Source organism: Haliaeetus leucocephalus, unplaced genomic scaffold (assembly GCF_000737465.1).
Source record: "Haliaeetus leucocephalus isolate CR32 unplaced genomic scaffold, Haliaeetus_leucocephalus-4.0 Scaffold384, whole genome shotgun sequence".
In the NCBI taxonomy this organism is placed as follows: Eukaryota; Metazoa; Chordata; class Aves; order Accipitriformes; family Accipitridae; genus Haliaeetus; species Haliaeetus leucocephalus.
Window position 1 is genome coordinate 8,888,129 of NW_010972820.1, and position 15,034 is coordinate 8,903,162.

Consider the following 15,034-nt stretch of genomic DNA (forward strand, 5'->3'; position numbering starts at 1 on the left):
AACCTAGTGAAAATATTCTGATCTGTTCACTGGAGATATTTAGACAAGGAAGCTCATCACATTTCAACACATACTCGCAGAAGGCTTAAAAGCAGCAATGTAGGTCACAGATACCTTAATGGGTGTAAGGAAGAGGAAACAAAGGTTTGTGGTTTGAACAAAGTACTGATGAACATCATTAAAATATTTTTGCCAATAATTACAGTAATCGAAGAAAAACAACTTTTCCACAGAGACAATTACAATGTTTTTATTTAGCAAATGTACTGGAAGAATTGTTTTTCTGTAAAGACATACAGATATGGCCCAATTCCATAGAGCTTCCATTCTCTCAAATAGCTATGATTTTTTGAAATCAGTTTAATGAACAGAAGGGGATATACGTGGAGACGTCAAACTTATTTTTGTCATAAACCACATGATTCCATTTACCACTAATCCCCAAATAATTGACCTGGGGCCACCAAGAGCTTGCAGAACCCTTGCTGGTGCTTTATAGAGAACAGGCTTTCACACAATTTTAACTGTCCTCTGTTTCTAGCCATGCGAACAGAAAAAAAGACATTAAATACTTCCTTAATACCTCTTTTTCCATACTGGCAGTCGCTGAGGTTACCACAGGATCGCTTTGGTTTTTTGTTTGTATTTTTACAATTGCATAAGGAAGGGCAGTGATCTAGAACATTATTTCCCTACTAAGATGTGCTTTAAACTATAGAAAACTTTTGTGAAACCTTGCCTTGTAAAATTGAGAACAGACCCTACAGCATTCATCCTTCTACAGTCTACACTTGACTGAAAGATAAAGGGGTTTTTTTCCTGAGAATTGTGTTCCTTTATACTTTGAGTTAGCCCCATATTTGCCTTCTGCTACCGCCTACTAGGTGCTGTGCCTCTCATGCGGCAAGTACCAACATGATTTCCATTTCCACTGTGCCAGACTGTAAAGCATGGAAGAGATGACATGATGTAAGGGTCTGCAATAATTATACAGAAGTGTCCCATATTGAAGCATTCTTTGGTTTGGCAGAGAGAAATGAAGTCTACTGCTAAGATCTGCTTTGCATACTTGTGTTTGAATGTCTTTTTCTTAAGAGAATGTCCAGAGACATCCATAGCAGCCTGAAATGAAAACTCACTAAATGCAAACCCAGTTCTGTAGAAAAGAGAAAGCCCTTAGAAACAAATCTATTAAGAGGGCTCTTCTCACCAAAAAATTAATTACAACTTTACATTACTGAACTCTGATGAACAAAGCATAACATTCCCTCAGATGTGAGGCCCAACTCAAAACACAAAGGAGGAGTACTTATTAAGTACTTAGTTTTCTGAGATATTCATTGCTTGCCCTATTCTTCCATCCCTTCTGGTCTGAAAACAATCTTTCCCCAGCTGTTTTTGGAATGTTTCAGAAAAAAGAAGAAAAACTTTGGCCCTATTAGGGTTAATGCTTTTGCATAGACGTATATGACCATAAACTGGTCGACTAGTAGAGGTCGTCTGCTAACATTGTGACTGAGAACAGGAAGAATACAGCCACAATAATATACAGCTGTCTACTAAAAGTATTGCATACAGACATCTTTGGCCATGCAGTCTTTTGGCCTTCTGAAAATATGTGAGCTGCATTGCTAACATGACAAAAAAAATAGCAATGTTGAGAATTAGAAAGAGGCGGGTATAAGAAGCTGAGATTGATGGGGCACTACTTCGAGCAGTCGTCACCATCTGTGCCAGCCCTGATCGGCCTTTGATTGACACCCCAGTTTTGTGCTTCACATAAGTGATATCTGCAAAATCCAGAAGATCTTTCATTTCCTCGTCTTCATCTACAGGCAACTCTTTTTGTGCTTGAGTCTGTGCCTTTTGTCGCACTTTTCTTTCATTCACCTCAATTTGTGCAAAAATGTCAGGAACGGCATCGACAAATTTGTAGCCTTTGGCTACCTTTCTGTTTTTCTTTGCTCTGCCGTGCTGCTGCTGCTGCCTCTGTGAGATTGCAAATATCCTGTCAATGGCCTCCTCTGTCTGTCTCTTATCTGAAAACCTCAGCAGGCGCTCAGCAGTCTTCCTAAAGCTGGCTGTGTTGCGTACACGAGACAAGATCTGCTTCTCGAGCTGCTGGAAAACAGGCTTAAAATGCTGCAGGTTCCTCTCCACAATCCCTACATAGTCCTTCACTTCTGGCACTGCAGAGCTCCTGATGGCAGAGGCTCGGTCAAAGACAATTTTCTGGCGGTCTGCAATAACCTGTGCAAAGGCAGAGTGGGACCCATCCTCAATGAGCCACAGGTACACCGCGTAGGCGTGCTCACTGGTGGTAACAAAAACATCCAGCTGCGGAGAATCTCCACGGACGGTGAAGCTCTGCACGTCAACCGAGGGCCCAATGAAAAGGTAAATGGCCCTAGTGATGGGGTGCCTCAAGAGGGTCGTTACATTCACGTAGTTCGTTCCATTATACGGGTAGCCCCGGGGATACATCCTTGAGGCGATGGTAGCTTTCTCGCTATGGCCAGTGTCGTCCATCCAGTACATCTTATATATCCCATCACGGTGCCTAATAAAGGCCCCATGGACATCATCAACAACCGTTTCTTCAAAAGGCACATCCACATTGTGGAAGAAACTGGTCGCTGCCTCTAGGGGACTGTCATCTTCTAGATGGATTTGGTCCACTAGCAAGAGAAGCTGGGGATGGAGAAGTATGAGGTTTCTTTGCAATTTTCTCAGCTTCAGTTTAGGATTGTATGCACCCACTCCTTCTCCCCTGATAAAAACCACCCCGCTTCTCTCCATGGCGGCAACCACTCGTCCCTGACAGTCACCAGCCAAGTCATGTTTATATTTAAGCCACTTTGAGGAACAGTCTTCTGTAATCTGCCCTTCCCATGGGGAGAAGCAGCTCTTGGACACGGCAGGGGAAAACATCAACACATTATTAAAAAAAGTATATTTTGGCCCATACAGAGCTTCTGTTATGAAAGGTACACCGTTAGGAGCAAAAGTAAAGGAGTTCTGGTCCGGGTGTTCGTGGCCAGCATTAAAGTTCCTCCACCCCTTGATCCACTCTTTGTACTTGTTCTTATGAACAATATCATATATTGCACGTCCTCCCAGCTTTCCTGACTTGAAGGAAAGGAAAGGCCTGTTGATTTCAGCTGGCAAAGCACTTCCATAGGTTACTACTCCCCAGTCCTCAAAATAATGCAGCTTAGGAACCCCGTAGTCTGGAGGAGGTACAGAGCGCAAACTTGCATCATACCTGCCAAAAAGATGAGGAAAATGGGTTTAAAAATCACTTGACTGATTCCATTATCAGCACCTGCACAAAACTCAAAAACCAATTCATTATTTACGTCAAGGAGCAAGCTAACAATATAAAGCCCACATGTATGCTTCCTGAGTGAACTAATCATATAGTTGTAGTGATATTTATCATACTAATGCCTATACAAATTTGTTGTGTGCTTTTTACAGAATAATAGCTGAAAGCATCTGCTCCACATTTAAAACAAGCAATCCTTCCACAGTCCAAAAATAAGGTACCACTAGTTTCAAACTAGCCACATTTTGTCTTATATCATACAGCTACTGCATCCCAATGAAGAGGAAGTCAGGCAAAACCACCAGGAGGCCTGCAGGGATGAACAAGGAGCTCCTGGACAAACTCAGACACAAAAAGGAAGCCTACAGAGGGTGGAAGCAAGGACAGGTAGCCTGGGAGGAATACAGAGAAATTGTCCAAGCAGCCAGGGATCAGGTGAGAAAAGCTAAACCCCTGATAGAATTAAATCTGGCCAGGGACATCAAGGACAACAAGAAAAGCTTCTATAGGTACATCAGTGATAAAAGGAAGACTAGGGAAAATGCAGGCCCTCTCTGGAAAGAAATGGGAGACCTGGTTACCTGGGACATGGAGGCTGTGGTACTCAATGGATTTTTGCCTCAGTCTTCACCAGCAAGTGCTGCAGCCACACTGCCCAAGTCGCAGAAGGCAAAGGCAGGGACCAGGAGAATGAAGAACCACCCACCATAGGAGAAGATCAGGTTCAAGACCATCTAAGGAACCTGAAAGTGCACTAGAACAGGTTGCCCAGAGAGGTTGTGGATGCCCCATCCCTGGCAGTGTTCAAGGCCAGGTTGGATGGGGCTTTGGGCAACCTGGTCTAGTGGAAGGTGTCCCTGCCTTTTCTAAGCATGACTTCCAAATTAGTGTGCAAAAACAACTAATAGTAGCCTTACTGCCTACATTACTTTAGCTTTTAAAAGAAAGCTTATATTATTATTTACAGCTTTTAAAAGAAAACTATGCTTTAAATATTCACCTAATTAATTATTAAAGAACACAGTGGGATTAAAACCCATTAGAATAGACCAAATAAACCGATGAATACATGCAGGCAAATTTTCAGTCCTTTTGGAACTGCTTGAAACTGTAGCAACACATACTGTGCATCTATGCCAAGCGAAGTTCTGAGCCTAATGACTCTCTGGGTCACGCATGGCCAGCCTGATCTCTGCTTCTACAGTACAAATCTAAAGATAATGAATTATCACTAATAGCAAACAGCTGTCAGGTTCCCTTTGAGCCCACTCATTCCCTTTCATACCAGAGAAATTCAGTGTGGAGAGTGCACCACCTCTGCCCTTTGGATGGTGTCCCCGGGCCCTCCACCACTCGGTTCCTTCTGATCTGCTCTGCCAACCAGTTCCCGCTGCCGTTGCGCATGACAAACTTGTCAAGAAACACCAGCTGGCTCTCTGGCCCGTAGAACCAGTTATAGTTGGAATCTGCGATGGCCACAGTTCTCTGAAACCCTTGGGAAAAAGTCAAAAGGAATGTGAGAAAGAACAAATAAATGTACAAAGATGCGTTTGTAGAGCGTGAAGGTGAAGCCAAGCAGTACAAACAGATACAAACAGAAACAGCCCTTTCAGATGTTTATAGACCCACTTGTAAATGAGCCATAAACAGGTTACACAGGAGCTGTTTCCTTCTGCTGTAGGTAACTTGAATACTCACCTTTCTTCTTTGGCTATGGGCTACAGACAAAGTACTACAAAAAATGTAAGAAGCAATGTCCCATCTACTTCCTCTCCTCGCTCAAAGCTGGCAAAGGTAACTTTCTTTTCACAGCTTTCACTTTCCCTATGTCAAATCCAACCTCTCTAAAGCAAGAAAACAGAGGTTCCCACAAGGAAAAGAAAAAGTCAGCTTCACCCTGAAACACTAGCATGAGTTCACTTTGCTCTTAGGAACCTCTCCCTGGTAGATGCCCGAGGTCTCACATGGAGTCAGCGCAATTCCTTACATGCCTACGCTGGCAAGCCAAAGCTGCGCTCAGCGCCCCTTACATACATGGCTAGATCTGGCGTTCTTATGGCCAATAAAGTTATCGCTGTCTTTTCAACCATGAATTTGAACAATATAAGTTCCTAATGAAGTGTCCCTGCAAATAAGCAACAGAAATCCATCACTGAAAACTTGCAAGGCTGCCTGAAACGTAATCTCTTCTGAAAGCTAGAAGGGGTTAGCAGTATTTATTAACTTACAACTGGTTTTGTGTTTGTACATCTCCATCTTTCAGTCACAACTAGGACTTCAAATCAGAGATGCTAAAACACACTGTGAGAGACCAGAGAGTCTGCAAAAGACTCAGCAAAAGAAAAGAAATACTAAAAAGTCTGCAAAATTGATCCATTAGTGACATCAGATATTTCTGTTTAATGCCCACATTGAAAAAAAAAAGTTCATGTACCCCTGCACAGAGAAACCTATCATTTGAGTCAATTACATTTTCCATATGAAAAATATTTTAATAAAAATGGTATAAATATTTCAATGTTTTGTGGAAAACTGGTGATCATGTAAAACTTACCTATACTTTGTTGTTACTTTTACCCTGGCTTTATCATTTTCTATTCCTTTCACCTAGTATTTTAGTGTGATGATTTTTGGCAAAGGAAAAAAATCAATAAGAATCTCGAAGAATATTATTTTTCGAATGGAAAACCCTAGAAACAGGTCTGTTTCAAACTCTGAAAACCAGAAATCAAATTCTGAACCATTGCTTTTTCTGCCAAGTGATGTTCCTATCTGGAACTGGTTTTAAAAGCCAGAGTTTAATAAATAATGATCTTTAATAAGCAGTGATAAACAAGGATGTCACTGTTTTGATGGATGATGAAGGTAAAATCCAAGGAAAAGGTTATTTAAAAAAAACCCAAGTCCGATGTTATTTAAAAATGGCCTACTTCAAGTATGAAATTTACTGCTGCTTCAAGAATTAGAAGATTCATCTTCATTCACTCAGATGACCTACCTGGCAGGACAGTCCTGTACATAAATGCAAAGTGCTGCTTGAGCCAGGGGTGGCTGAAGTGATTGATATCGAAGTGCCTTTGGACAAGAAACATGTACTGAAACAGCGACCTGGTCGTGTAGCTGCCATAGGCCACCCCTTCGTAGAGGGAGCCGTCTGTGACCTCCTGCAGCAGGACTACTGACTTCTCCATGATTGCCAACACTTGCTTGGTCCACAAGTAAGCTTCCTGAAGGTAGCCTGAAAGAAAAAGGTGTTGGCAAATCTGATTACACCACCATAGATCATGGATTATGTCATCTCTACTCCCACAGGGGGATCCTTTACAGCAAGGAATCTGCAATCCAGAGCTCTAAAATACAACCTAGCGCTGCAGCATCCCTGTAGTTCTAGGGTAAAAAATAAACCACTGTATTTAAACACAGCAAAGCAAGGTCACATGAGCAGGGAAAATCTTTCAAACACCTTTTGCTAATACTGTGGGATTATGCTTTCCATCTTAAAAGGAAAATTTCCTTAATGCGTTCAGGACATGCAAAAAGGGAAGAGCCACACCAAGACTATTTATTGTATTTCAAATTAAAGCCTTATGAAAACAGGCTGACGGTCCCCACTAGAGGGCTCCAATAATGCAAATATTCTAATCGGTCATTTTTCACTGGCAGGATCACCAGCATGGTAAAGAGATCCTCAGAGTTTAAAAATACAAAGAAGCTTACATTTGAGCTTCAGTTAACTGATATTCTACTAATACATGCTCTATTTTAAGACATGCTCCATTCTACTTATTTTTCATTTTATTGTATAACCTAAAGAGCTATCCAAATAGAAGTTATTTTGGAAAAGTTTTGCAAGGTTAATTCCAAATGCAGATTCCTCAGTTCCAGAATAAAATTAATCTTCCAACCAGGTTAAGTTGCAGCCTCCACATATACAAGCCCTAAACAGTTACATTTCTTCTGAAGACTTTCAGAGACCTTACTATTTTGGTCTGCTCTACACAAATCAAGAGCTGGAAAGAGGTTGCGAGAAGACCTTGTCAGGGCTTGTCTGCCTTCACTAAGGAACAAACACACACACGAGAGCCTCAGCACTGCATTTATGTATTGCAGAAGTCAGCACGTGGATCCCAGCAGAGGAATCCACTTATTTTCTTTTGGATTCACTGGCAAGAGAGGTAGGATTAAACAGAGACCAACCGCCTTGCACTTCTATTTGACAACTTTGTGTCTACCAAACTCAAAGTGTCTGGACACAGATTTAATCAGACTTATTTCCATCATAGAGCAGAACTCAGCTGGCATATGTTACACCCCATTACATGGTGAAGCGGTGCCTGCTGAACGAAATGCAGGTGCCAGGCTAAGGCAGTATGAGCTACATCCAAACCCGCTACTAAGACTGTTTCATTTCATTGCCACAATTACAGTATTTATGCTCAGCAGAGTGATGAGCAATTCAGACATCCTACTAGTCAAGGCTGCCAAATCCTGCTCAGTTATCAGATAAAAAATTGCAATGTCTAAGTTAAACAGACAACCTGAATCTAACATGGTATTTTTATCTGCTGGCTGAAAAGTTAACTACGATGGGGAAGGGCTGAGCAACAGGGGCAGGTGGCACTACTTACTTCCACTTACTTTACTCACAGCTATCTTGACACTATTTCATTACTCTGATGGAGTCAGCAGCACAGCGGTCTGTCTGAATAAAATCCCAAATGCTCCCACCCTTGTTTTCCCTCGTGACATCACAGCCACAATAGCTAGCTTTTGACTACTGCACTAGTGAGAATGGTATTTTCCATGGTTCAGCACAGTGCATTTATCATTGCAATGCATGTATGTTCTGTTTATTTAGCGTATATCTATGCTATAACCCTATACCTGTAGTATATTAAAAGAATGATAATACATTAGAATGAAAGAAGTAAGACACTCAACACCTTCTCAAGCTACACAACAAACCAGAACAAATCTCACCTAAAATTAGCAGTATCTATACCAAGGTAGGCCTTACTCAAGTTTCTTTTTTGAGTATCTGAGTGTTTACTTTAACTACAAAGACTTCAATACACGTGTGTGCCTAGAATTTATTTCAATTAGTTTCATTTTTCAGTCCTATGACAATGTTTACATGTTTTTAAGCTGGCTATTTAGTCTCTGCGTGCTTCAATAGCTGAATTGTGTTTAAAATTATTAGTTGGAATTTAAACCTTTTGGGAGCAATCTCTACACTAGGATACACTATTTGCAATTGCTATGCATCTGATACAGGAAGAATAGTATGTTTTCCCCCTTTCTCCCCTCCTTTTTTTTTGTCATTCAGAAAAAGTCTTTCATCTTGGAATGACAATTTTTTAAAAAAAACCTTTTTTTTTTTAATTTTAGACCAGCAGAAAAACTTCATTTAAATTGTCATTTTTTAAAAATAAAGTTGCTCTATATTGAAAACAACTGAATTTTCATTTAGAAATATACAGTCTGTTTTGACCTACTTTTGTTTGAAATATCATCACTATTTTCAAATTGCTCAAGTGTTGCTGAATTTGCTTCTCCTCCGCCCCCCAAAAACCCCACCAACCTTTGGTGGAAGAAATACTGCCCAACTTTATTTGTGATGTTACCATTGTTTGGCACAAAGCATACTTATGGTCTATACTCTAATGAAAAGCAGAGTCATCTTGCAAACTGCCAGCTTTCTGCAACAACGGAGGCTTGGGGAAGGATGGAATTATGAGGAATTTAGCAAAACCCACTGAATAAACATGATCTGAGTCTTCAATTTGTGGAAGGCAAGATAGGAGGAAAGGGAATAACTTCCACACATACTCTTGCTGCTTTTCAGCGTATGCACATCAGTGAATGTGCTTGTTGAGACAAACACTTCACAAAAAGATGATCCCCCCAAACACAGTTAGGTGCCGCAGTTTTTCGTCACACTTCTTTGGGCATCTAAAAGCTCCAACGACGGGCAGATGTGCCTTTGCTTGGCAGGGCTCTACAGCTTGGCAATGCCATCAGCATCCAAAAACTAGATTTTCTTTGACTTGCAGCAAGTAAGTAATTCCATTGGGCATCGTGTTTTCAAAATACACCTAGTACATATTAAATAATCACTTGATAAAATACTGACGCATTCTTATAAAAGCAGGAGCTGGCTCCATGACTTCCACCTCTCAGCCGAAGTACCACTGGGGTTTAAAGTCAGGATTTCTAATCTGCTCTCTCCCTCTGACTCCGTGACTTGCATTCTCGTTTATGCTGTGTATCACTTAGACAGGAGGAGAGGGATAGCCCCCAGGCAGAGCAGCCAAAAGTAAGCAGTGAGGCTATTCACCTGGGAACTGGGAAGAACGGGTTTAAGTCCCCGAAGCAAAGGAGGAGATGACACCTGGCACAGACACCTCTTGGATGAAGGTTTTGGGGTGCAAGGGCTTAGTTCAGAGGGAAAAAGGTAAAGCCCTGCTCATCTCCATAGAAAAGGATGCTGGAAAGAAAGGTCCTGAGCTGTGGCCTTTGGGTGGATAAAGTTATACCTTTGCAGCTCTCTCAGGGAGACAGGGCAGAAGTCTTGGATGAAATTCCAGGTTAACCTCTTATCTAGCTCCCAGCTCAGAGTGTGGGGTGTTTCTGACTGCTGACCTTCTCAGTGCGTTGTGTAAGGAGAGCAAGGACATCACTCTTTACTGATCATCTACCCTGAAAGACCCTGTCTGTAAATCTGGACTGGACAGACTATACACAAGGTGATTTTTGATTCTTACAAACAGTGAGGTAAGAATTTCAGAATCACTTAGATAACTGAATTTATATACACAAGTATATATGCATATATATTATACCTTGTACATCTGCCTACAGACTTTTGTTCTATTCAGCAAATCAAACTTTTCTAAGCAGCAAAGAGCAAACCCAACGCTGCTGTACTCTCAGAAGCATTTCTATCAGTTCCTGAACTTTGCTGCATAAATGGCTGATTGAGTTGATACACTTCAGAAAAATGTTCCTGTGTTTTAGCACATACCTTGATTCATCAGAACCAGGCTTCCAGCCAGCAGGGCCACACAGTTGGTAGGCTGGTGGTTGTGGAGGTACTGGAAGCCCCATCCACGTCTGTATGATGTTTCGTACATATATCCCGAGGCATTGGCAATTACCTCAAGAAATCTCTCTTGTTGAGTCTTGCTAAGATAGCTGTACAAGAAGTCATACGCGGTGGCAAAACCAACTAAGGAGTGAGCAAGAGGGACCTCATCCCACGGAGCATCCTTCACTAGCCTGTCAATAAAGAAAGGTGCCAATTAATTGAGTTTCACCTACTTATTTTTCTCCATTACCGTACTGTGAGGTGTGTATGACAATGTCTCTGAAGTTAGGCAATTCCATGTTGAATTTTAACACAGTAGTAAGCTACTTACCACGTCTCTGAGACCATTTTTTTCTTTCCTAAGTACAGATGTTAACCTTAAAAGTTCATTAATTTTCTGAGAAAGATTAAGTTGTTAAATATTAAAACAGTGCTTGCAATATTCTGGGTTTTGCTAGGAGAAACAGATATGCAGAATATTGGTTGTACAGAAACAGAATCTATTTATCTGAAGCAATATTCACATCATTTTTGTGAGAAAGGAATATCCCATAGTTTATACTCCTCCAAAAATCTGTAACAACCCTTTTCTTTTCCAAAGGAGCCAAATGTTGATAAATTCCTGAATGGTGGCTATGGGACTGAAGTTGTCTTTAAAGCAAGTATAATAAAATAACTCCCTATGCTGTTTCTTCATTTCCCAAATGCATTCAAGGGTAGAAGTAGAGATGATGAAATTTACTTTCGTGACTACAGTTCAAATTAACATACTTATTAGCATTAAACCCCCCAGTGTTTAACATAAAACAGAGGTAAAATTATGCCACTACTCAAAATTATTTTCTAGGAACTACCTGCTTGTATCCAATAATCACATTGAACTTAGCAAAATAGTAAATTTGTACCAAGAAAATTCATAATAGAGGTGGAGGTAGTGTAGAACAAATATTTCTCTTAAATCAAGCATACATTGTGTAGCAAAGACTTTAGTTTTGCGGTGCTGACAGTACTTTCAGGCCACAGTTCTACAGAAAAGGAAATGTGAAGGAATACATACTGAAAAAAAAAAAATCTTTGATAAACTGAGCAATCATTAGTTGCTTTCATGGTTGTTCTCTTCTTTCACTATCTGCACAATATATTTTTTATTACAGAAGTAAATTTTAAACTGTTAAGATGACAGTGTCCTGCTGCAATCATGGAAATGGTGTTGTGCTCCTGAAGACATGCACCTTCCAGCTTCAACTGTTCATGAATCTATAAATATGATTTCATCTTAACTTGTGTAAGCAGTAGTGTGAACAAACAAATGAGAAAAAATACCAAAAGAGCAAAGCTTTTTAAAAAAATCTTCATTCTGCTATAGGAGCATTTATTTGCATTCAAAATGCATGAATGAACCATGTAGAAATTATGATCATCACCCTAGGGCACTGCAGCTATGGTAAAACACAACACGTACAAGTGAGAAAAATGACCCTTAATTTTTATTTCAGTATACCTAACATCATTGGAAGAACTCAGATGAACTTGGCACATTCATACCTGTATGTAAGGAAAGCCTCTGTAGGCTTTTTGATTAACGGAATTTCCAACAGTTTTAAGTGTTTGCCTTCTCTCAGCTTCAATCCCATCTGCTGAGTGAAGTTATACATTCATTTTTCCTTTTTTTTTTTAAATGAAATGTTTATCTCACAGATTTAAAATTAAATACATGAATGCATTCAGCATTTAGCAGCAGGATTTGACCTTTTTTTTAAAACCAGAGTTTTCATTGGACTAGATTATTTTGTTTGCGCAATTTTGTTTCTTGGTTAACAGATAGGCATTGACAGAAAACGGTTGTGAACAATACGAAGACAGTCAGCTCTAAGTGTGGTAACAAATAACTATCAAAGCATCAGGGAAAAAAGTTCTAGAAATTTACTACTAATCTTCTCCACATCCTCATGCTATTCTCTGTGCTCAATGTCAGGAACATTTCTCTGTCTTTTTTTCCTGGTTCAAACTCTAAATATATCAGTGAAGACTTCCAGCCAGGTATAGTAAAATTTTTTACTTATGTTTTCACTTAATTATTGTGCAAAAAATTATTGACCTGTATGCCAAAACATTTACATGCTTTTCCTTGACGCTTGTTCTTTCTGTATTTCCAGACAAACTGGAAGAAAACGTAGCTGAACTGGGCAAGAAACTCTTCTGACTCTCCAGATTTATTTATACTGTGTCACTGAGGCACAAAAATTGAAAATCCAAGTTAACTGCTTATTTGTCAATCTCAATTAATTCTCTGCATCTCTATTTCTCCTTTTTTATCTTTCCTTATCATTGAAAAAGCTTTTAAAATGTTGTTAGTCCTAGACGTAAAAGTAAAGTTGCATTCTATGCTGGTTACTTTCAACACTCTGGCACCATGATTGCTGTCAGAAATCCTTTGACACATGAATATACCTTTGACCAACTATATCATGAATCCTAATTTCCAAAGTATTTTTAGTTTTGCTTTTCACTAAACATTTGCACATTCAGAAATCACAGTTCAAATGGGTAGAGGAAATATCACTTTAAAGGCCTCTGCCTGGAACAATTACAAAGTGATTGAGGCTAAGCTATACTTTAGGGGGGAAGAAAAGAACAATGAAAGATTTTGAGTTAACTTAAAAGTTGAATTCAAAGTTCAGTATCCTTATAACAACATACAAATTGCTAATTAGAATGTGCTTAAAGCTATTTAATGATCTTTACCTAACTAAACCTTAAATGGGATTTGACAGCGGAACTGATTTATTGTAACTTTCGTTGTTAAGATGTATGCTAACTTTATGTTTGGTTTCGAATGCAATACTGCATCAAATTCTATAGTATAAGAGCGTATATTAGTCTCTGTGGCACCACTTCTGATAAGACAAAAAGCACACTTCTACATGGGAAGTGCTAAATCAATCAGTTATAACTACATTTAGGTTGTTGATTTCTTCAGAAAAAAACTCCAAACCCTTCAGTGTAAAAAACCTTATGTTAGGCATCCTAAGCCTACATACTGGCATAGTTACTCACCTCAGGTTAGACAAAGTAATTTTGCCATAATTTCCCTCAAAATTGCAATTCTGTATAATAAGTCTTGTATAGAATTTAACAAAGATGCACATAAGTAATAGAGAAAATTAAAGATGGATGATTTAAAGACCCTTATTTCTAAACATACAAAACCACAGTCAACATCTGTTCTTAAAATGAAGCTCTCCTGAAGTAATAACTCTTTAGCTGATATAAATCAGTGCACCTCCATTAACTGAATTTCAATGGAACGAAGCAATGTACACCAAACAATGTGGAACATGATTCACAAGAAGAATGGTCAAGTAGCAAGCATTAAATGCTTTTTGTATCTAAATTACGCTCTCATTTTTCAAATGGATCTCCAGTGTCAGATTTGGTAAACAGGCGGGCTGATAAACTGTGGGAAAGCACGGTACCATAGGCCTGCACTGAACATATTATATGAAAAAAGAGTTTTCAGGGCTATCTATTAACTACTCTGCTCTGAAATAAGAAAGAAAAGTTGTGTGTATTTATACAAATAAAGATAGGTAAAAACATGTCAATGCTTTGCACTGGAAAACAGCTATTTTCTAAGCCTCTCAGGAGTAAAACTTAACATCAGATAGTATGAACCTCAGCTTAGCAATTAACTGTGTGTGAAGACAGCAAGTAACCTTTACCTGAATGCTTTATTAGACTCTTTAGTCTTTTAAAGGTATCAGTTATTACAAAAAAAGAATCCAAAGTAAATAAAAATATCCATGGTGGATTCTTTAGTACAGAGCAACTACTTAGTCGCAAACAAAAGCACTTTCAGCAAAGGCAACCATTCCAAAAATTCTAAAACATATTTTGAAATAACAGCTAAACCATAAATCTATCCCTACAGACAGTACCAAAAAAAAAAAAATTGGTTTTTACACTTATATACCTATACCTGTGTTTGGAAGAGGTACCTATCTGGAAACTTGAGAAGGTTTATAAAAGAACAAAAAGTGCTGAACGAGTTTGCTGCCTAATGATCAAACTCCATAAACATCCAAAGCTATATGCATCGTTCTGCACAAAGAACTGCTGTCTGGACAAACTCTGTGAATGGCACAGGACAAATACATGCCTGGGGTGTTCTTTTAAGTTCTCATCTGTGTCATATAAACTATTTTTGTTACTTGATTTTAAACATTTAGAGTTTGATACAAATCCTCCATGAAGCAACTGGAGAAATAAAGAGATCCTGGATAAGGCTGGTATTATGGATAAGCGGTATGGTTTTCCTACATGTGTTGAGAATTTTAGCACGGTGCAAGGCTGTTAGTTATCTGGTTTAGATTTGCCACCTTATACAATGAACAATGATTCTGGAGAGGGGGTTCGGACCCAGTTCTTCAGTCACCAATTTATGATGTCAAGAACCATCACCACGCGTGCACCGCATTATCCAAGGCTAAGAGTGTACTTACCACCTTCACTAAACGTGATTCCGTGCTCTAAATAAGTATACCAATTGTATACAGTTTTGGATGGGAAGTAAAAACCAGTATCAACAGCAACAAAAACAACAAGAAAAACTGTGGTAA

The 15,034-nt window shown here is 39.3% G+C and overlaps 1 protein-coding gene across 1 annotated transcript in view; it reads right to left on the minus strand.

The window, feature by feature from the left end:
• Positions 1-652: 652 nt before the first annotated feature.
• DSE (dermatan sulfate epimerase) overlaps positions 653-15,034 on the minus strand; it is a 34,575-nt gene continuing 20,193 nt past the window's right edge. The window contains exons 3-6 of the mRNA XM_010573433.1: positions 10,353-10,606; positions 6,327-6,566; positions 4,614-4,821; positions 653-3,265 (exon numbers count right to left, since the gene is read on the minus strand). Of these exons, the coding sequence (XP_010571735.1) occupies positions 1,504-3,265; positions 4,614-4,821; positions 6,327-6,566; positions 10,353-10,606 (2,464 nt within the window). The 3' untranslated portion in view covers positions 653-1,503. The remainder of the gene's footprint in view (positions 3,266-4,613; positions 4,822-6,326; positions 6,567-10,352; positions 10,607-15,034) is intronic.